This window comes from Lampetra planeri, chromosome 54 (assembly GCF_965212315.1).
Source record: "Lampetra planeri chromosome 54, kcLamPlan1.2.h2, whole genome shotgun sequence".
NCBI classification, from domain to species: Eukaryota; Metazoa; Chordata; class Hyperoartia; order Petromyzontiformes; family Petromyzontidae; genus Lampetra; species Lampetra planeri.
Window position 1 is genome coordinate 1,176,144 of NC_136160.1, and position 22,196 is coordinate 1,198,339.

Sequence of the window (22,196 nt, forward strand, 5' to 3'; positions counted from 1 at the left end):
TAATTAAGCGGCTCTGAATTAATAACAATTGCAATGTTCAGAAAAGTTGCAAATGTGTGTTTAACTTACATTAAGTCGACTTCTGTTAGGAAAAGAACATGAACACACGTTTTAGTTACACGAAGTCAGAATGTAGTATTGTAATCTCAGATATTTTATAAAAAATAAGATACATATACAGTAGTGTACTACATGAGGACCGGCATGCTTTTTGTAAACAGTGGAATACAGTATACTGCATAAAATGTATTTATTACAAATATATACTATGTTGGATGCTTCTGCTGCCGTGCCCTGTACATCGCTTTGAGATCCTTTATGAAAAGCGATATAAACATGTCGTTATTGATAATTGGTTTTTAAATCATTTATATTAAGTTCACTTGCTTGCTTGCGCGCTTACGACCTTACGACCGTGCAAATCTTTCGGTAGTTTTTTAACCCACTTCCCGTGATCCAATCGAGCTGACATTTTACACACAGACTCGTTGTGCGTGACAATTTATTTTCGTGTCCACTTTTTAGGAATTTGTTTTTCATATTTAATTTAAAATACCAATGTGATAAAAATGAAACTCTTACTCAAGAAAAACAGAAATAAATAATAAAATAAAACCGATGCCACGCATATAAAGATTTATAGTGAAAAACTTTGTTTTTACGGGTTAATTTTTTTACCCTTTCATCTGGCAACAAAGCTGACACCTTTTTTTTTACAAGGAGTCATGTTTGCCTTGACCACAATACCTGCGGTCGGAATGCAAACAAAAAACACAACTCTGATAATGATATGCACCGTCCTTGAAATTGAATGGTCCACACCCGATACAGCTTTCCTTAGAGCCTAGTCTCACATGGTGTTGGACCAGATGACGCCAAAAGGCGCACAAATCAAAGACAATGCACCATCAGAGTATGAGAGCTCGGGTAAAGCATTTACACCATTGGAACCTCCTTTGGCAGTAGCAAAATATGATAATTGTTTTTTTACCCTTTTATCTGGCAACAAAACTGACACCTTTTTTAGACTAGGCCCTAAGAAAAGCTGTCTCGGGTGTGGACCAATCGATTTCAAGGACAGTGCATACATTATCAGTTGTATTTTTGTTTGCATTCCGACCGCAGGTATTGTGGTCAATGCAAACATGACTCCTTGTAAAAGAAAAGGTGTCAGTTTTGTTGCCAGATAAAAGGGTAAAAAAACAATTAGCATATTTTGCTATTGGCAAAGGAGGTTCCAATGATGTAATTATTAAATGTCTAAGTGTATCAACAATTTGTCTTATAAATGACATATCAACTCGTATTATTACACTCCACAAACAACTGCGTTTTTTAAAAAAAAGTGGAACTTTATAACACTCAGAACCACTCATTAATTACAATCCTACCTCGATATTTTTCCCGAAGCGTGCAGTCGGGGTTCATCGGCAGCTCCGCCATCTGGCCCACTCACAGACCGTAGGGGCGTGGCTCAGGGCGTTGCTTAGGGGCGTGGCTCAGGGGCGTTGCTATGGGCGTGGCTCAGGGCGTGACGTCACCCAACGTCGCCTCGACGTCACCGGAACGTCGCGACGTCAATCCTCCGCTCCCACCCGCTACCGAATATTAAAAAATACAAAGTGAGCGACGCGCGATTTCGTCCGGGCTGGAAACCAGCGCCCGCAGAGTTTCGTTCCGGGCATAACGAGTACCGCTCGACGTAAAAGTTCCGCCCTGCCAACTCGGCTAAAGTTCGCTCGAAAGGCGTCGCTCTTTCGCTCTCGCCCGTGACCCCGAGCCTCTTATCTCTCTCGGCGATGCTCTTAGCTCGGGGGGTCTGCGTGCCGGCAAGCGCGGGGTGGACTCGACTCCACGCTGCAGGGATGGCGACGGCGGCGGCGGCGGCATCTCGGGGCAAGGAGGGTGGTGGTGGCGGTGGAGGGAGACTTGCGGGCAAAGTGGCGATTGTGACCGCGTCGACAGACGGGTGCGTGTGTCTGTGTGTCTGTGTGTGTCCCCGTGTCATCTCGGTCAGTCGACCCGTGGCACCTGCTGGGTCTGCCCCGTGACCTCCTGCCAGCGGGCGTTCGACACTTCACGTGGCCTCAAGGTGCACGTGGCCTGGCACAAGTGTCGTGGTGACGTCACCGCAACTTTGTGGCGAATGGCGGTTGTTGTGTTGTTGTTGTCCCCGTGTGTCTGTGTATCTGTGTATCTGTGTGTGTGTCTGTGTCTGTCTGTCTACATGTGTGTCCGTGTGTCTGTCTGCCTGTGTGTCTACATGTGTGTGGTGTGCGTGTGTGTGTCTGTCTACATGTGTGTGATGTGCGTGTGTCTGTGTGTCTACATGTGTGTGGTGTGCGTGTGTCTGTCTGTGTGATGTGCGTGTGTCTGTCTGTGTGTCCGTGTTTGTGTCTACATGTGTGTGACATGCGTGTCTATTTTAGTCTGTGTGTCCGTGTGTCTGTCTCTCATGTGGGAGCGGTGGGATAGCGGTTAACGCACTGCGCTACGAACCCGGCCACCCGAGTTCGTTCCCCGCTCACGGCCAACCCCGGTGACAATTATCTGAACTGGTCCTGGGTCTCCTCTAGGTCGACTCAGCCTCAAATGAGTACCTGGTGTAGCGGTGTGTAAACATCACCACTGGGGAGACAAAGGCGGCCGTGCGTGGTGCTGGCCACCCACCCCCTCGTGTGCCGTGCCGGTTACATGGGAGGTCCTTGTCTCTGCTTGTCTATCTGTGTCTGTGTGATTGTCTTTCTCTGTGTGCCTGTTTGTCTGTTTATTTTGTGATGTTAACTTTCGCTTGGCAAACTCAAAATAAACTGGCATTCATGACAACTGCGTGCTGAACGTTCGTGCGGGGCTCGGATGTTCAGCCATCGGTGGAAATTCCACGTTACCATGACGGGACGCCAGTGCACTCTTGCGCAAGGATGCATTCAGGAGTTCAGTCTACAAGGGCACGACTGCTGGTTTCCCACAAAGTGGGTACTTGTACTCGTTTACCGACCACAGAGGGATGATGGTTGATGATAGCCAGATCATAGAACGACCGCGGGGGCTGTCGTGGTGGTGCAGTGATTTTTCTCTCGTAACGCGCCACGAACCCGGCCCAACAGACCACGGCTAACATCATTGGTGAGCGATTTGACCCCGAGCCTCGGCCGTGTTCTCCCTGAAATCCACAGCGACCAGCGTGGTGAAGTATGGTCAAACAAACCCTCGCCCCCCATGACGATGCATGGAGGAGGCCTTCATCTAGCAGTGGATTGAGAAAAGGACCGTGCGTGATTAATCGCCACTCTAATTTACTACCAGATGTTTGCACGTGCTGCGTTTGCAGTGGTGCAAAAGCACAATACGAAACAAATCAAACTCAACGGAATATAAGAAGGGCCATCGCCTGACACGTCGCCCATTATATATTTGTTTCTTTTAAGGTCACAGCGTTGTCGACGAGTTTTTTTTTGTTAATGGAGAGTTTTCAAAGTAAAGTATAGGAGTTATCCGGTTGTTGTGTCTTGCGTTTAAACATAGATGCGGTGTTGCAATAACCACCCAACCGCGGACATGGAGCGATGGAATCAGCTGGTGTGCCGGTGTTATGTGGGTTGTCATGTCGTAGCAGTGGATTGATCATGGCCGACGACGACGACGATGATGATGATGGAGTACGGCTGGGTGTAGCTGTGGTTAAACCGATGTGCTCAAAGTGCAAAGGTTGAGAGTTCTAATCTGGGATATGCTGGGGGATGGGTCGAGCACGTTATCATCTACATCTCTCCAAGGTCATTATGATGAAAGCAGCAAACTTTGGTTCAGCAGTGATCGTCCTGCACAGACACTCAAGTCCACCATGGCATTGCGAGGTGTCCACCACTGGTTGAGTGCCACAAATGGCGATGAGCTCCCTCCATTTGCTCTGCTCTATAAGAATAACATCACTTTGCAAACGCATACTGTGAGAAAGTCAAACTTATATCCAAATCACCCGCTGTCCGCCTCACCTCGTCATATTTCAGAAGCTTAGTACGGCCCGACAGCTGTTGAACGAAGCGGAGACATTTCTTCGGAGGCCTCATCAGGCGCTCCTTCAGGCACCCGGCGGCACGTGGAGCGAAACGTCGGACAATCGCACCGAACCGCACGCGGCACAACCCGGCAAAGCGTGCCGGGGGAGCCGTTGCCGCATCTCTCGTTGGGTGCTCGCGAGAGAGCGACGCTTCAGCGTTCGCCTGTGCCTGCCGTCCCCCGCCTCGCATGCGCGCCGGCGAGGCGTGGATGATCTATTTGATCTCTCCGGGTCCTCCGGTTCTTCCCTCCACATTTGGAAACATCGCGTCCAGGTCACTTAGATGATTTTGCTGCTGTGGACTTCCACATGATGACGAGGAGCCACTTTGTTGAGCTATCATTTGTGAAGGCCAGGGTCGAAGTGATTCTTTACCTTGCCTATAATTTGCACTCCTGCCGTGTTTTTGTATTATTTGTTGACGTAACTTTCTGACCCCGTGCCCTTACTGGACACCTGTTAACAAAAGAGTTGTTTTTATAGCTCATTGATTCCTCCTCCAGTACAAATTAATATTCTGATTCTGGACCCGCCGCCGTGACGGGTCAACAGCATCGGCTACAGCATCGCGGAGCGGCTGGGGCGCGAGGGAGCGCAGGTGATGATCAGCAGCCGCAAGGCGGACAATGTGGAGCACGCGCTGGGCCGCCTGCGCGCTCAGGGCTTGCTCGTGTCCGGCACGGTGTGCCACGTCGGCAAGGCTGAGCACCGCTCGCAGCTCATCGCCAAGGTGATCGTGTCCTCGGCAGGACTTCAGAGTCGGGCGGGGGAGAACCATTGGTCGATGTAGACGATTAATTCAAGGAAAAAAAAATCGTAATCGACTTTTTGCGGTTTACTACTCGTGGGCACCTTTATAAAGCCTCCTGAAGGTGGGAAACCCCCCCCCCTTAAGCAGCCACACCCATTGTGACGCGGCTGATGATGTTACCAGGCTCCGCTCAACGCATCCCATTCAGCGACACGCGTGGGCACCCAACGTGAGACTTTTTTTTTTATCCCAACTATTTTGGTGTTTTCCGTTTCGTCGAGTGAGAAATGGACCCGATAGAGTAATCGCATAAAATTTTGGTTCCGTTCTTCGTCTGACCAAATTCCAGTTGTGAGAATAAAAAATGTCGTTTTGATTGTCGTGCTAGACGAGAGACGTGACGCTGTGTGGGCCAGACGTCACTTGAAGGGATCTCGGAGGTAGCTCGGTGATGGCCACTTCTGCAGGTTGTTCTCATATCACAAATGGCTGCACTGCCCCGTGAGAGTTCCCGATTGGAATCCTTTGTCTCGTGACGTGACGCCGACAGCACGATCGCGGGATGGAGTTGGGGGGGGGGGAAATGACAACAACAACAACAACAATTTAAGACGAGCGGACACAAAATAAACAGGCAGTGCAGTTACCACACTGCTCACAGCATAAAAACAAACATCGTACGCATATATGGCCCGGGTAAGTGAAAGGGTAAACCTAGTTGTTTATTAATTCCAAGGTTCACTGTCCATACCGTAACCCAGCTCCAATGACCTCTGTGCAGCAGCAGCGGCAGCAGCAAGCGCCTGGCTAATGTCACGTTAAAAGAGCAGCGCATTGTGCTGCAGTGCCATGGACGCTGTTGCATTCTGCACTGCACATTACCGGAAGGTCATGCTTGCTATTAGAGTTCTCGCATCGAACTTGCGTTGAGTAATTCTGCACGTAATGAAGCGGGTCAAAAAACACTTTTGTCTCTTCCGCTGCGTGAACCACCATCACACACACTCCCGGCTCTTGGCTCGGCCGTCGAACAAAGACGGTGGGCACCGCATCGCGCGCTTTCGGATGCGCTTCTGTGGCCGTCTGGAAAGCTCTTCCAATATTACGAAGCCACTGAGGCTGTGCATTTTTAAATCTAGATTGAAAACTAATTTGTGGAGTTGTGTTTAGTTTGTTGTCCTTCCTTGCACCTCTGATAGGCAGGGTTGGCTAGGTACGGTGCGAAAGAATTTTAACATACACACATTGGAATTTCCTACGGAGCCCTTTTTGCCAGTATCAAGATGATTAAGAAGAACATAATTTTCTCTTTCTGGCATTAATACAGGTTTTATGATTTTCAAACACCAATTAGACATTTAACACGGTCGTGCTGTGCTGTCCTAGTACAGTCTTACTGTAATATGCTGTAACATTTATGCTTCTCGTCTTCACCAACCTGCACTGACTATCACGGTGAAGTATGGTCAAATAGGCTCCACGACCCACACGATGTGGGAAAGCCATCATCCAGCAGTGGATTGCCAAAAGGTCCCTACGTGCACGTAAATGGAAGTGCGATTGCATTTAATTTCGTGCACGTGTGTGTGTGTGTATCGTTATCTGAACCGGTCCTGGGCCTCCCCTAGGCCGACTCGGCCTCAAATGAGTACCTGGTGCGGTGTGTAAACATCACCACTCAGGAGACAAAGGCGGCCGGGCGTGGTGCTGGCCACCCACCCCCTCGTGTGCCACAGTGCCTGCCTTCATAGGTGCTCGCCAACAGCACTTGCCCCAACGGTCTGCTAACGCTATACTGGGGGATTGTTGTCTTTGTTTCCGGAGCAGACAATCAAAGAGTTTGGAGGGATTGACATCCTGGTCTCGAACGCTGCCGTGAATCCTTTTGCTGGAGACATTCTGGACTCGACTGAAGAAGTGTGGGATAAGGTACCGCGCTCAGCTGACAAGGATTTGAAACGGGTTCAGTTTTTTGTTTGCGAAGAGAACCGTTTTTGCCCCACGTTTCCGCGAACGCTACGAATTCGATGTGTCCACTCCCGCCCGCCCGTTGGTCCGTAGACACTCCACGTGTTTTCACAGTCACTACGGAAAATCTGTGAATCGATTGCTACGTTCGTGTGTATGTTGAACTTTCTTCGTACTGTACATAGCCGACCGTGCTAATCAGGGGTGCAGTTTTGTGGGGCATTGCCCAGAACGGTGCAGTTTTGTGGGGCAAGATCAGCGATGAAACACCCTTAACGCCACATATCCGACCATTACATATCCACCCTGAAACAATTAACCGCTCGCACGCAGTGCAGTATTTGTGCTCGTTCTGCCATGTTCTATGGATATTTACAAATCAGGCCTTTTCACCTATTCCTCCGTTTATTTCCTAGTGCGTCAGATTAGCACAGTTGGTTAAGTACGGCGCGAAAGAAGTTCAACATACACACACGTGGCGTACTGTTCCTACAAAAATATTAAAATTTGTATCCATCTATAAAATGTAGCATTATGCTGCTAACAGAGCTATGTGTGCTGGGGGGGCGGGGGATGGGAGAGGGACAGAGGTGGGGGTGTTGGGGTGGGGGTTGTGTCGGTGAGGCGTTGACACAGATCGGTGGGAAGAGACGAGCGGCCGGGGGAGTCGAGCGTTAACTGCCGACACATTTCTGCTGTCGGACTCGTTTGCAGATCCTGGACATAAATGTCAAGTGCATGTTTATGATAACCAAGGAGGTCGTCCCACACATGAAGACCAGAGGGTGAGATGTTTGTGGCACGCACCGGTGCGTCGTCTTTGCTCACGACGGCCGCCACCGCCACCACGCAGTGTGCTTTGCGAACAGACGCGAAAGCGCGGCCGTGTAAACCTCTGCCCTCGCGTTCGTGCTTAACGATTGACTTCTCCTCCTCTCCTGTGTTCGACAGCGGAGGCTCCGTCGTGCTCGTGGCCTCCATCGCGGGCTACCAGCCGTTCAGCGTAAGGCTGCTTCTCGCACGTTCACGGGAGTTGTCCCAGTGATGCCAGTCCAGGGGCGAGGACGCGCATCCACTGCACAAACCGTGGCAGCAAATGCGGGCACCTGAGGATGTACAAACAGAAACATTTAAAACTCTGCAGTAGTGGTGTGCAACTGTGGTCATCCAGAACGGAGACCGTACAATGTAGAGCGACGCAACGCCCGATCCACGCGTACGAAGGAGACATCGCCGCGATGATACACTCCGCTGCTCCTGACGCGGTTATCTGGGCTTGGCCACGTGAATGTCAAAATTTTAGCCGTTGCTCTGCATCCACATCAGCAGCCCGTACGAAAGAAGAAGGGATGAGAACACGCCCCTGCCTGACCCCGGACAGAGAGCTGATGCCCCATCGGCAGATCTCACGCGTCGCACGACGCCCTCGTGAAACTGCCTGATAATTATAGCGGTCAGGGGAGGTGGGCCACCCGAACCTATGAACCCAGAAGCCCGAGTTTGATTGTCGGCCGTGGCTAACATCGGTGACGAGCGATATTTAAACCGGTCCCAGGTGCTCCCCGCGCCCCCCCCGCCCCTCCCCCACCTTCAAACCCGCACTGACCCCATGACTGACACGGCACGGGGGAGGCCTTCACCCACCAGTGGGTTGAGGAAGAGATGAAGATAAGCAATGAATACAAATAACGTGTGCATGTGTAGATACTGCGCTCGCAGCTTTGTTGTAAGAGCACTCGCCGAACCGGCGTGAAGTTTTCTGTCGGCTCCGCACAAAGTTGCGAGAGGCCGTACGGAGCCATTCGTCTTATGCAGCCGGCAGTGCAATCTCAGTTTCAGACAGCGGAAGGGCAGCTTAATGTTTAATGCACGTCTAAGGACAGACCTGTTTTATTCATGCGAACCGATTTGCCAAGTCGGAGCACCTCTCTCTCTCTCTCACTCTCGTGCGAGCTGAGTGTGGAAGCCGATAACAGCCTCGAGCTGCAGCGCCACTCAGAACAGGTGTCCAGTAAAATCCACGACTCGTCCTGACAGAGTTTTATCAACTCTACAGGAGGAGGTCTCTTCAAAATGGAGTGGTAGTAGGATTTTGCGACCAATATTATCCATAATGGAGGGTTTTTTTTTGGGTTGGATCGCGTGAATATAAATGCGTCGTTAAACCCGCCACCACCCGACACGGCCAATTAGTAAGGTTTGTCACGTTAACTGAACGTGCAAATTCGTTACCAATGCAGCACACCGGTTTAATCTAGATTTGAAGTTTTCGTGACTGCAGGTTTGTTGGAGAGTAAACCCGCAACATTTACAATTTGAACACGACGTTTCGCTGGAAATGATGAATCTGGTTGTAATTACCGGTGCGCTGCACTAGTAACGAATTGGCACATTCTGTTTACGTGACAAACCTTACTAATTGGCTGTGTCGGGTGGTGGCGGATTTAACGACACATTTTCGTGATTTAACCTCCCCAAAAAAAACCTCTTATGGATCTACAGGAGGTGCTTAACAGTAATTGCTCATTTAACGCGGTAGATGCGTTCTTGAAAAGTGTTAAGCGCTTTAGTGAATTGCACTTGCACTGTGAAATCACGCTGCAGTCATCCCATGGTGAACAGGAAAACGCAGGGCTGCCCCTTCACCTTTAAGTATCCGTATCATCTCCGGCCTCTCAAATGATCATTCCGATGCCCTGGCAGGAGCTGGGCCCGTACAACGTGAGCAAGACGGCCCTGCTGGGCCTCACCAAGACTCTCGCTCCACGGCTCGCCCCCATGAACATCCGCATCAACTGCCTGGCACCGGGCATCATCAAGACGCGCTTCAGCTCGTTCGTAAGTGCCACCGTGTGTTTCCTCTCCGCCAGCGTCGCTCCACGCGCCGCGCTTGCTCGCTCCGAACGGCCACGGGGCGAGATACCCGCGGCCCTGCGGGTGGACGTTAGCCGGCCCGGCGACTTCGTTTCGTACGGCCCCACGGCCACCTTTGTGTCGGCCGTCGAACGAAGACGGTGGTCGCCGCATCTCGCGGCGCTTGCGCACGCCCTACTGCGGCCGTCCGGAAAAACGCTCTTCCTTGCCGATATTAGGAAGCCGCTGGAGCTATTGCACCTTTAAATCATCTGGGGTGAGGCCTGGTGCCACTTTATCCGTCACTGCGAGCATCTTAGCTGCGCTAATGGGGAGCTAGAGGGGAATGCATTTGGGCTGGCGGCGTCGTGTTTCAAATTTTAGCGAGCTCAGTCGCTTGTGTTACTGCAGCGGCAGAAGCTGCTCAAGTTGTGAGGGAAAATGTGGCCTGCCAAAGGTGTTTGAAAGTCTTATTCGTTAACTTTTTTTAAAAAAAATACAACATTTAAATGTTTGCCGTGTCACCGCATACATTCCCTTTTTCATTTTATGCAGGCTGGCACATTTTTTTTCTTTCCAGCAGATGCTGCAGCACCGTGCGCGCGACGTAATTAGTTTCACGCCGGCCCTGCCAGCGCACCGGCTGAGTTGCGAACGCAGGCAGCTCAAGTGTTTTGTGTAAAGCAGCGTAACGGGGAAAAACACAAGCACGCACGCACGGCCACCGTTGTAACGTGACGCTTCAATGACACCGGGCGCTTTGCTCGCTCCACTCCCGAATTTGCTGAGTTTTTGACATTTTTCTCCCCCCTCCCCCGTCGCACGCACCGTGTGGTTTCCGTAGCTCTGGGAGAACAAGGACATGCTCGGCGAGTTTGTGAAACACATCCCCATGGGACGGTAAGAGCCGAGCCAAATGTTGTGCTGCGTTGGCCGTCGGGGTAAAGGGGTAAGGGCGCAGCCCTGCAATTGCTCGCTCACGTTACTGCCGGTGGAAAGCGCCCCTCCACTAGAGGGAGTTCTGGAGAGCCTCTCTGGAGGGTGTTTTTTCTCTCAACTGGCCGGACGCCTTTCACATTATTTACCGCCACTGCATTGCTCATTTGAGCAGTGGGGGGACTTATGCAACTTTAACTTATTCACTTTATCTGTTTTACATATTTATTGTTAGTGATTTTTTTTATATCTTTGTTATGCTTTTTGTACTGTTTGTTGTTGTAAACCTTCTGACCCACCCCTACTGCACATCTGTGAAAATGAGCTTCATAGCTCATCGGATTTCTCCAAGGGTAAATACAGATTCTCATTCCGAATATGATGACTTTTGACTCTATAATGAGCTGGCTTCCAGGGGGAATCGCCTTCATAATATGAAATGCGAATGGGCATCGCTGCAATTACTGGCCGAAGTTCCTCGAGAGCTTCCCTACGAGGGTATTTTGGCCTACTCTTCCATGCCAGCAAGTTGTCTCGAGAGAGGTGGGAGTACCCACACGTGACCCTCACCACCAACACGTGACCTGCCGACCGGCAAAGTGCGCTTTGCCAGATTTTGCCGCTGGATGGGCAGCGCCAATCGGTGAACTTGCTCAAATCTATCCGTGTCCTCGTACTGTACCTCAAGAGCAATGACCATCTTCTTGGTTCTTTCGGTAAAGTCACGTAGAAGGGAAATAATAAAGTTAAAAAAATATAAAACAATAAAAAATGACCATGTTTGGTCTTCCTCGGTGCACCGCTGTCTCGAACGGCGTGAATCCGTTTGGTGTCGTCACGGAGTTTGCTCCACACTGGATGATGATCTTCATCCACTCACTGCAACTGCTGACTAAAATGAATGCAACAAAAAAATGCAAACGTTTGACAAATTCTTTTTATATCACGAATTTTGTAAATCTCCGCTGAGGTCCGCGGTTCAATTGTGGGGTTTTGGCCGCGCGGATTGAACCACGTCTTCAAATGCCGTTCGTCTACGGTCTTGTGCCTGACGGTGCCACATTTTTGCTATTGTCCAATGTTCAGCCCACTGAAGTCTCGTTACTGCCTGCGCAACGGCTGTAGAGAGCGATAGTGAGCTGCAGCAACACCAATGACATTCACTGCGATGCAACTTCCCCTCTGTAATTTTCCACCGTTGCCGCCCCCAGCTTGGGCTTGGACACCTGTGAACGAAAGCTTCACGGCTCGGGGTTCTTCGAGCTTTAATGTGTCTGTGTGCGGCTGTGATTAGCACGAATGGCTCTGTGACAAATCCCCCCTCAACAACACCGCTGTAACCAGCGACGCATCGGACCATTAACAGGCCGATGTGTGAATGTCATTTTTTTCGTGTTGAGTTTGTGGTCCTTCCGCCCCCCCCACACACACCTCCGATTAGTGCGGTTGGCTATGTACGGTGCGAAAGAAGTTCAACGTAATATATGCATGGAAGGTTACTGACGCAAGCCCCGGTAGTGCGACTGTGGCCATGCAATACAAACTGTTAGAGCAATGTAATAAAGCCACTGTGGTCTGCGATTCTTCAATGGAGGAGTAGGAGGAACAGAAACACATTGTCCTGTGGAGGGAGCTGGTAGGAACGTTGGGTTGCTTGGTCAATGGCCAGGGTCAACGGCGGCGTGGTGTCTTCCGCAAATATGCCCGACTGTGAGGGCGGGTTTGAGTTTTATAAGGGCACCACGGGGTGACCAGCCCCTCCCCACCCAGCCCCACCCCTCCCAACCCCCACCCTCCCCACCCAGCCCCTCCCCACCCAGCCCCTCCCCACCCTCCCCACCCAGCCCCTCCCCACCCTCCCTTCCCCACCCAGCCCCACCCTCCCCACCCAGCCTCTCCCCACCCTCCCCACCCAGCCCAGCCCCTCCCTCCCCACCCAGCCCCTCCCTGCACGACGGACGGACACAATAATCCCGTGTGGGCTGGTGTAACCAGGAGGTTCCTACCAGTAAAACTACACGCTCTCTCTTGAAGCCCTCTCATCGTGGGCAGCAGACCTCGCATGCGATGGCGATGTTGTTCAGGAGCTAAACACTCCTGAACCGCAACGCTCCTGAGCCACACCGCCATCGTATGCCAGAGTAGAGTAGCGTGAATTTCGTCGACGGCGTTGACGCTGCCCCCCCCCACTCCCCCCCCCCCTCCCCTCCGGCGAGCTGGCGCGTTGACGGCGCTTGTCCTCCCCTCTGCCCGCAGCATCGGCGAGCCGGAGGAGTGCGCGGGCACCGTGGCCTTCCTCTGCTCCGAGGACTCGGCCTACATCACGGGCGAGACGCTGGTGGTGGCGGGCGGGTGCCCGTCGCGGCTTTGAGGAGCGTCCGTGCTTTCCCGGTCGCGGCTCGGCAACCCCCCTGACCTCCGGGTACGCAATCACAGCCCCCCCCCCCACCCCCCTGCCTCGCACTCTCCGAGTGGCGTTGTCACGCACCTCCGATTAGCGCATTTGGTTACGTACGGTGCGAAAGAAGTTCAACATACGTACGTATGCACATGTGTTCCGGATAGGCCACGTTTTTTGAGCATTTCTTCTTCTCCCTGGCTTTCGCCACGCACTACTGCGGGCATCTTTTCAGGCCATGGTAATGTACGTTGAACCTCGTTCACACCGAACGTAGCCGACCGTGCTAATCCGCGGTGCGGGTGGATGGGGGGAGGACGCCAAACCAAACGCAAAAAGCAGTTCTAAAGAAATGAGGTTATCAATTTAGATTTAAAAGTGCATAGCTCCTTCCCCCTCTTCCTCTCTCCCCCCTCCCCGCCTCTCCCCCTGCTCCCTCCACCTTTCAGATATTAAAGTACACGCGTTATCTGCTCGCTTGGTGGGGCAGCAGCGAGCCCAATCTGCCCCCTCCTCTAAACCCAGGAGCACTGCGTTTTGGACTTCTGTCCGTGGAGTTTCTGTACCCACCCCCCCCCACCCACCCACATCATGGTTTGTGATCTGTCCCGGGCTCCAGTGGCTTCCGAATATCGGAAGGAAGAGAGCGCTCCAGACGGCCGCAGAAGCGCATCCAAATGCGCAGCGATGCCGGTGACCGTCTTTGTTCGATGGTTAGCCGCAAGCCACCGCTGCCGCTGCTGCTGCTGCTACTGCCGCTGCTGTTGCTGCTGCTGCTGCTGCCGCTGCTGCTGCTGCTACTGCTGCTGCTGCTACTGCTGCTACTGCTGCTGCTGACGGTCAGCGCTTACCGTGCCGAGCAGCTGCCGCGATCGCCGACCGAGCGAGGCTGCAGTGAGAATCGGCACAACGGCGCACGTTTTCATAAACCACCCCCCCCAGCTGCCCTATCCACGCAGTCGTATAAAATGGGTTCACCACGGCCCATTGGCAGGTTATGTGCGGTGCGGCAAAGTGTGGGTGTACTCCCACCGAGCTCTTCTCACCAGAATCTAAGAGGCTGCTTCAGGGCTCCCTCTAGTGCTGGCCTTTCTGCCACGGGTGGCGTGAAGACGCAATTGCAAGGGCTGCAGCTTTACCTTTAAGTATCTAAATCGTCTCCAGGCTCTTAAATTACATGCAAATTAAATCTGTAATTTCACCGCATTTATAATTGGTAATTGATAATTAAATTACACACTTGCAAACGTAATTGGTAATTTTCATCGAAATCACATGAGACACTGTTAATTGCTTGTTTTTTAAAAATCTACATGACATTACCAGAGCAATTTATAATTTTGAATGGATTTTGCCCATCTCTGCTACAGTGTTAACAGCGCCAGGCAGCAAACTTGGCCCTTTATTCCTCTGGGGTTGGCAACACGGGGCACCGCTCTGCGAGACGTCAACAGTGGTTGTGCTGTGGATAGACTTGTCCCTGCCATAGAACGGTGGAGTTTCCATTTCTGGCTCAAGGTTAGCGGAGTCCAGCAGTGCCGGACACTTATTTTAACTTTACGATGAACCATCCGCCACCGTGACCTATCCGCTGCTGGATGAAGGCCCCACAGTGTAATTTCCATCCTCCACGGTTCTGCAGTACAACAATTCTATACTACTTGACTATTTTTTATTTTATCGGGTAAGGCCCACTGAGATGTGTGGCTCTTTTTCTTTTCTTTTCTTTTCTAAAGTCACCTGGCTATCATAAATGATCGCTCAACGAAGTGGCTTATCGCGCGGAAATTTATAGCAGCCAAATACTCTAAAAGCACGTCGAGGGAAAAACCGAGGACCCGGAGAAAAATCCACACCGTCACAAGGAGAGAGACACGCAAACTCCAAATATACAGCAGCAGGCGTCGGAGTCGGGTTCAAACCCACGACCTCCTGTAGACCAGGCGGGGTAGGTAACATCTCGTCAGCGCAGCGCCTGCACACGGGCTGATTTCCGTCTCTCCGTCTACCCGAGCGGATGTCCCTTGGGACGCGTTTCATGAGCTGGGGGTCACTCTGTCGTTATTCAGGACTGTCGGACCATCTTCCCCCTGAGGCTATGACGCGTCCCTGCCTGAACCCGCTTGTTTTTCTTGACAGTTTAAATTCGGTGATGAACCTGAGAAAGAGAGCAACGGTGGCTAGGAGATGTTAACTACCTCGCCTGGTGTACAGGAGGTCGTGGGTTCGATCCCGGCCCTGATGCCTGCTGCTGTATATTTGAATTTTGCTTGTCTCTCTCTCTCTCCCCACAGTCGCATTAAATTTTCTCCGGGTCCTCCGTTTTTTCTCTCCACATTTCGAAACGTGCATTTAGAGTATTTGGCTGCTATAAATTTCCACGTGACAAGCCACTTCATTGAGCTATCATTTGTGGCCAGGTCGCTTCTAAAAAAAGAGCTATATATTTCAGTGCGTCTTACCAGGTAAAATAAAAATAGTTTATAGTATTAGTTTAGTTTAACGGTCTGTAAGCCGCACCTTCTTCTCTCTGTCTCTCAGTGCAATGCCAGCCACGGCTTGTTCTGTTCCAAGCCTACTTTATTTTGTTAAGCGTTTGAATGTTGTCATGTATCTGCGTTTGTTCTCCAATTCGTGTGTTTCTCTTTCTGCCTCTTAATGCAATTCCAATCGCGCATCTCTGCTTTCCTCCCCCTCCGTACTCCCCGGTTTTTGTTCGACGTTTAGGCGACTTGGGACTCAGATCTGAAGTAAAACTCAGAGTGAATGTGCACCTCGGGGCGCATTCACTTTTGCTCCCTAAGATTCTGGCACTTTTTTCCTTTGGATACAAAATCTATCACGTGTATTTTTTAATCCATAACTGTAGTGGTCACGTGGGGAGGTGCTGTTTGCATCGAGGCACAGTAGTAACTTGTTACTGTGGGCTGCTGACGCATCATTAATGAATTCTCCAGACACGGCAAACACAAAAAAAAAATTAATGCTCTTGAATTATTAAGCATTAATTGTGCGATGTCCAATTAATATCAAATATACATCAGAAGGAAACGCTGCATTTTTAAGAGCCTCGAGCCCAAATTGTTCTGCTGCTGGCGAAGCGGCAGCTTGCAAGGGACTGTCTCCTCGCACCCCCCTCATCCACCTCGTCTCAGCGTAGAACCTGCACAGAGCTCCCCACGTGCCCTCCAGCGGACGTTGAAGAAGACCCCGTGCTAAGAGTGTCGTTCACTGGATTCGTTCGTTCGGTTTCGTTTTTTTGCTTTGCACGTGCGTTTGCCAGAGAGCCGTTGACGTTTGACGCGGCCTCAAAGTGCACCTAGCCTGGCACCAAGCGCTTTGTTGATGTGTCCGTTGCTTCGTGGCGAATGGCGGCCATAGTTGTAGTTGTTGCCACTCTGGCCGGATCAGATGCAGCGTAGGTATGTGTGTATGTGGATGTTGAACTCCTTTCACACCGTACGTAGCCAAACGTGCTCACCGGAGGTGCGAGGGAAGGACCAGAAACAAAGCACAAAATGCAGTTCTAAAGAAATGAGTTCGTCAATTTAGATTATTTAAAAGTACGGAGCCTCCAGTACCTTTCTAATATCGGAAGGAAGAGCATTCCACACGGCCGCAGAAGCAGCGCATCTGCAAGCGCGCGATGCAGCGACCGTCTCTTTTGCTGTCTTGTGACCCATAAGCCACGCGAGTTTGTCGGTAGCACTCGGGGTGGTCAATGTTACCAGCGTCCACCACCATGGGCTGTATCTACGCGTGTGTATGTTGAACTTCTTTCACACCATACGTAGCCAACCGTTCTAATCGGAGGTGCGCGGGGGGAAGGACGACAAACTAGGCACGCACAAAAAACAAATTCCTCTGGACTCACGGACAACCCTTGACCCTTGGTCAATGACTTTATCCTGCGTGCGATCTCTCATGTCTCGATGCAATCCCAAGCGTGCACCTCTCCGCGCTTCTTTGTGCGCTTTATAGCTTTTTCGTTCCATCGTCTTGTTCATGCTGTCGGTGAATAATTAACATCGCTGTTGAGCAATGCTTCAGTTCTGCAATTCCCGAATTGTATATTGCAATGTAAAATAAAAAACAACGGGCCTTCATTTGTATATGCCTCGCATGTTGCGATAATAAGCATCTATTGCGAGCAGAGAAAATTCACCGATTATCGTGAGGCAGTAATTGGCATGCAGATAATGAATGAATAAAGAAATGAATAGGTTGCACTTTAGCGTAATGCGCCATCGATGCGAACTTAATTTACTTGAGTGGTGCAATTAGAGGGCATGGTGTGCTGATAGCAATAACAACAATAACAACAACAGGTAAGGAAAACCAGTGAAATCTTAAAACCAAGGAAGTTCTGTGTGAATATGGCTGTGCTGACTCGGAGGGCTTCATTTTAATGGCGGTGAGGCCCTTTGAGGTTCATTATCTCTGCCAAGAGGTCCTCTGGGTAACCAATTTGTGGGTAAATCTCATGCTTGGGATGTGTTCCCTGCGACATGAGTACACAGTGGCCTAGGCTCGCGAGTAACGATACAGGCTTTGTGCATCCACGTCGCAGGAATCGTCATCATCGTTGTCATCGTCAGCCATGATTAATCCACTGCTGGATTAAAGCTTCCCCAAGTTGTCGCCATCTTTCATGATCCCGCGACGCCAAGATCCACCGAGCACCCACCACACGAGCCAATGTCATCGCTCCGGATGCGTTCCATCTCTTGGCTGCGGTGGCTAGATGTTAACGACCTCACCGTGGTATACAGGAGGTCGTGGGTTCGATCCCGACCCTGGCGTCTGCTGCTGCTGTATATTTTGAGTTTGCATGTTCTCTGGGTCTTCTGGTTTTCCCCTCCACATTTAGAATCGTGCGTTTTAGAGTATTTGGCTGCTATACATTTCTACGTGATGATAAGCCACTTCGTTGAGCTATAATTACGTGTGGCCAGGTCGCTTCTGAAAAGAGCTAAATAGCTCAGTGGGCTTTACCTGGTATAATAAAAAGCTGTTTATAGTTTGTATAGCTTAGCTGCCACTATAATGTTCTTGACCATCAGCCATCACCCCTTCAAGAGTCGTGTCGTGCCTGAGCCCACTTGATATATTTTTTTCCCGTTTGGGTTCTGTGTTCACCCATGCGCATGTTCTCGAATCCACGTGGTTCTCTCTGTCTTGCTGTGACTCTCTCCACTCGTTTTTGCACACTCTGCAGTGTTTGCTTCACATCACCATCAGCTGGCTAGGTTTGTGGTTTAAGGTCAAATGTCAGCACAACCGAGGTGGTGCTCATCTTCATCGGTGGCCTTGAGTCAATGATGGACATTCTACACTCATATGTCAGGGCCCAACCTATTTGTAGGATGACTGCTGTAGCCATCTCACAAAGTGGCGCTCATCTTTAGATTTGGACAGTGAGTCAGATGAAGGTGAATCGTTGAATAAACATTGTAACCGACTTTCTTTGTGGCTGATTACTCGGGGGCTCCTTTAAAATGGTAGCCACCCCATACATTCTGCCCCCCCCCCCTGAGGGCAGAGAAGCCTCTAAGAGCCACGACCAGCGTGACGCCGCGGCTGACGATGCTGATCATGTCACCGAGCCCTGCCCATCACCTCCCGTCCAGTGGCACACGTGGCGAGACTGTTTTCCCAACTATTGTTGTGCTGTCCGATTGGTTGAGTAACCGATTGGTTGAGTAACCGATTGCTTAAATAATCGGGAGAGCCCAGCGCTTGTCGTTTTTATTGACCCCGGAGATGCCGATGGGCTGAACGATCCCTCCTGAAAAATTCACGGAAACTGACCGAGCGGTGAATGAGCTGTCCGCCGGTCTCCACCAGTGTTTTATTCTTGGCCGACAGAGTGAGATTCACGTCAATATCTCTGGCCCTTTAAAGAGTAGGGGCCGTCCTCTAGGGCAGCCAAATCCTGGCTTTGCGTGCATCGATAGGCCCCGCTTGGCAACGGCGGCGTAACAGTGCCACACAGAAGGTCGATGAACCGTGGCTGGGAGGTGATGATTGACGGGAGGCGAGATTCCTCTGGGAGGCTGATGCAATGGTTCACATTCACAGCTCAGGAAGTAACGGATACCACAAAGATGTGGTTGGGTTGGCCTCGTGGGTGGTGGGGGGGAGGGGGCTAATGCCGGTGTCGAAGTGGCCGAGCCAATAAAGATGAAACCCTGGGTTCAATTTAGGGTACAGCTGCGTTATCCAATCATTTGTGTACAATAATCGATCAATTCACAGATACCCCCACTAAATTTTTTAAAATTGCCTTCTTTCTTCTCAGCAGGTGATTGAGTATCGGGAAAGCGACCGCTTCACGTCGGACAGGGTGGTGGGGGGGCGCGGAGCCGGAGGGTGGCGGCACGGATGGAGATTCACTGTGGGCCGCGTGGGCACGGGTGGGCACGGCGGCTCCCTCGCGAGGAACGTGGGGCGGGCACGCGCCACCGCCGCAGGAGGACCATTCGCAGATCGTGTCGCCAATTCCGTGACGTGGAATTCGATTCAAGATATTGGAGGGAGACGGAGCAACATCTGCGAGAATTTGGGGAGAATGTGTTTGCGCTGATACGGGATGCCGTGCCATCGCAGCCCTCAAATCACGATCGTCGTATAATCTCTTCCCATTATATTTTTTTGTTGACGAATGGGGTGTCTGCAAATGGATCGCCTTGTGTAATTCACGATGGAATCCAAGTAAAGCGAGGAAGAAAGAAAACCACGCGAGTGCGTGGATTCCGGAGACGGTGTCAAACGCGTGGTCTGTTCCCTGCGAGTAATTAATTAGCGACGATAACGGCAACCTTGACGCCAGGCAAAACAAGGAGGCAGCACCGTGTGTCGGCTGCGGTGAGGCAGCGGCGCTGCCACGGAGAAGGGCAACTTACGCTTTGGTTTGTGTCTCCAAGTTTATAGGCAGCACCTTTGATCAATGTGGCCGGCCTCAATCGAGTAAGTCGCTGAAGGGCAGCATAAATTTACGCGGAGAGTTAATTTCAAATTAGACACGTTGACGTGAGTTTTCCATGATCCCACGTTATGGACGGACGGACTGGCAGGCAGGCAGGCAGATGGACGATCAGATATAATGCACAAACACTTTCGGTCATAGTTGCGAAGCATTAATAAAAAGTGAGAAAATACGACGGCTGCTTGCAGGGGTTGAGCACCAGTGATTGACAGCATCCCTGATTTTAATGAATAAGTAACGCAGCGAAGGCATAATTACCGAGTTACAGAGATGTCAATGTCACCATTAAAAATGTGCTCTAATGACAACGACCTGGAAATGCTTTGTTGACAGTGTAAACTTTGATGTCTAACGATGCATTAGCATTCATTAATGCAGCAGGGTGCTGCACAGTGATGTAGAGTCAAAGTTTTATTTTTTCTTTCTCCCAATTTAGAATGATGTGAATGATTAACGAGGGAAAGTGACTGCCACTATAATTGAACTACATGATGTCGCTGGAATAATGGCGTAATAGGAGATGTGACTTGAATTCCAGGCTATGGCCATCGTCGGTGGCCGGTGATGACTGAAGCACGTTCTGACCGTGCCTCGTCAACCAAATTGAGCAGTGCGGTGAAGTATGGTGATCAAAATTGCGTGGCTGAGACCTCCATTATCCAGCGATGGATTGACAGAATTCAATGAGTTTTATTCGGATGACTGCTTCCAAGTAAATATACGCAGAGTGTGTGTTTAACAGTTATGTATTTGAGATTTATAAGGGCACGGGGTGAAGACAATCTAACTTTTAACATATCGTACAGGACGCAGCGTCTGCAGTGTAATATCAGTTACACTGCTGCGCATCGTTACTATATGCACATTTATACTGGCAAACGTCAAAGTTAATAAAAAATAGCGGTATTTGGGGAAAATGGTACTGCCTTGTTTGTCTCGATGAAATGTTCGCTTTTCAAAAGCGCTGTGAACACCACAAAGGGAAGGGTGGCGCAGTGGAAAACGCCGCTTTTGACCGGTGACGGCCCCAGACTGTAACGCGCTCCCCTCTCGTGTCAGAGGTTCCCGGTTCGAATTCAGCGGCCGCCCTAAACCAAAACTATTAAACTTTGTTTTACCAGCTAAGTCCCACTGAGCTATATAGAAATGTTTTTTTTACAGACGCGACCTGGCGACATTCATACCTGTCAACCACTCAGTGCCTGCCTTATTACAGACCAATTCAGACCTTATTGGTCACCCCCGTGCCCTTATGAATCTCAAACGTTCATCCTACAAAGTTCCATCACAAGGGAGAAACGCAAACAAATATATATGTTTTGCTCGTATTGAAACGGCTCTACGCCGTATGGACCTCAATTTTCTAGCAGCCGAATACCCTAAACGCATGTTTCTAAATGTAGAGGGGAAAAAAACCAGAGGACCTGGAGAAAAATCCACGCGACCACGGGGAGAGAGAGAGACACGCAAACTCGAAATATACAGCAGCAGGCGTCAGGGATCACGATCGAACCCACGACCTCCTGCATGCTAGGCGAGGTAGTTAACGTATCGCTACTGTGGCACCCTGCTTATTGCTGCGGTAACAACCGTGACGATGCTACGCGCCACCTGCTTCGCTCACAGTGGACGTTAAAGATCCCCTGGCGTCATTCGCAAGAGTAGTGCCACTGTGTGCCGGCATCCGAGTCCAAATTTGCCACAATTCGAAGATGACACCGCAGACTATCCAATTGGGTTTATACCCGGCGGCATTAAACACCCACCACTGCCAGGCCAATTCCCCAGGTCACTCTTGCATTTGAGACCCACCCTGGTCTCTCCCCCCTTGTCACCTGGTTCACTAAAATTCAACTTGAAATTGTGAACCGGCCCCACCTGAGTTCGATTCCAGGCCACGGCCAACATCTCTGCCGAGTGACATCTGCACCGGTCCTGGGGACCCCACCCCACCCACCCCAACGTCACCAAACCCCCACTGCCCAGCGTGGTGAAGTATGGCGAAACACCCCCCCCGCTCCCCCCAGCCAGCAGCGGCGGACTGACAGAGAGCCGCATACTCTTGCTGGATTGCAGCGTTCTTCACTAACGTTCAGAGGTGGGGAGGTCACTGGCCGAGAAGACATCATCAGCGTGAGGGCCGCCACACGTTTGGAACCAACATTGGGTTTGACAGCAGCGCCACCACCACCATCATGATGTTGATGATGGGGGTGGTGATGGTGGTGGTGATGATGGGGGT

General features: G+C 50.8%; 2 protein-coding genes across 4 annotated transcripts in view; one reads left to right on the top strand and one right to left on the bottom strand.

Moving 5' to 3' along the window:
- The window catches only part of LOC144735239 (uncharacterized), a 14,499-nt gene extending 12,914 nt beyond the window's left edge, over positions 1 to 1,585 (bottom strand). The window contains exons 1-2 of one of the 2 annotated variants that reach the window (XM_078617732.1): positions 1,392 to 1,585; positions 70 to 82 (exon numbers count right to left, since the gene is read on the bottom strand). In XM_078617732.1, the coding sequence (XP_078473858.1) occupies positions 70 to 82; positions 1,392 to 1,443 (65 nt within the window). In that variant the 5' untranslated portion in view covers positions 1,444 to 1,585. The remainder of the gene's footprint in view (positions 1 to 69; positions 83 to 1,391) is intronic. The other variant, XM_078617733.1, reaches the window with a different exon arrangement.
- Positions 1,565 to 20,876, top strand: LOC144735241 (dehydrogenase/reductase SDR family member 4-like). 2 transcript variants are annotated; one of them, XM_078617735.1, is made up of 9 exons: positions 1,565 to 1,969; positions 4,613 to 4,790; positions 6,639 to 6,740; positions 7,494 to 7,564; positions 7,731 to 7,782; positions 9,483 to 9,617; positions 10,477 to 10,532; positions 12,825 to 12,990; positions 19,271 to 20,876. In XM_078617735.1, the coding sequence occupies exons 1-8, from the start codon at positions 1,800 to 1,802 to the stop codon at positions 12,937 to 12,939; spliced, it is 879 nt and encodes a 292-aa protein (XP_078473861.1). In that variant the 5' UTR covers positions 1,565 to 1,799; the 3' UTR covers positions 12,940 to 12,990; positions 19,271 to 20,876. The 2 variants fall into 2 exon arrangements, with proteins under 2 accessions (XP_078473861.1, XP_078473860.1); XM_078617734.1 differs by having other exon boundaries at positions 1,566 to 1,969; positions 19,268 to 20,876.
- The last annotated feature ends 1,320 nt before the right edge of the window (positions 20,877 to 22,196 follow it).

Excerpts from the sequence above, each read along its gene's own strand:
- LOC144735241 (XM_078617735.1), top strand. The coding sequence starts at position 1,800 with ATGCTCTTAGCTCGGGGGGTCTGCGTGCCGGCAAGCGCGGGGTGGACT. Across the intron at positions 1,970-4,612 it reads GTGACCGCGTCGACAGACGG|CATCGGCTACAGCATCGCGG; the intron begins GTGCGTGTGTCT and ends ACGGGTCAACAG. Across the intron at positions 7,783-9,482 it reads CGGGCTACCAGCCGTTCAGC|GAGCTGGGCCCGTACAACGT; the intron begins GTAAGGCTGCTT and ends ATGCCCTGGCAG.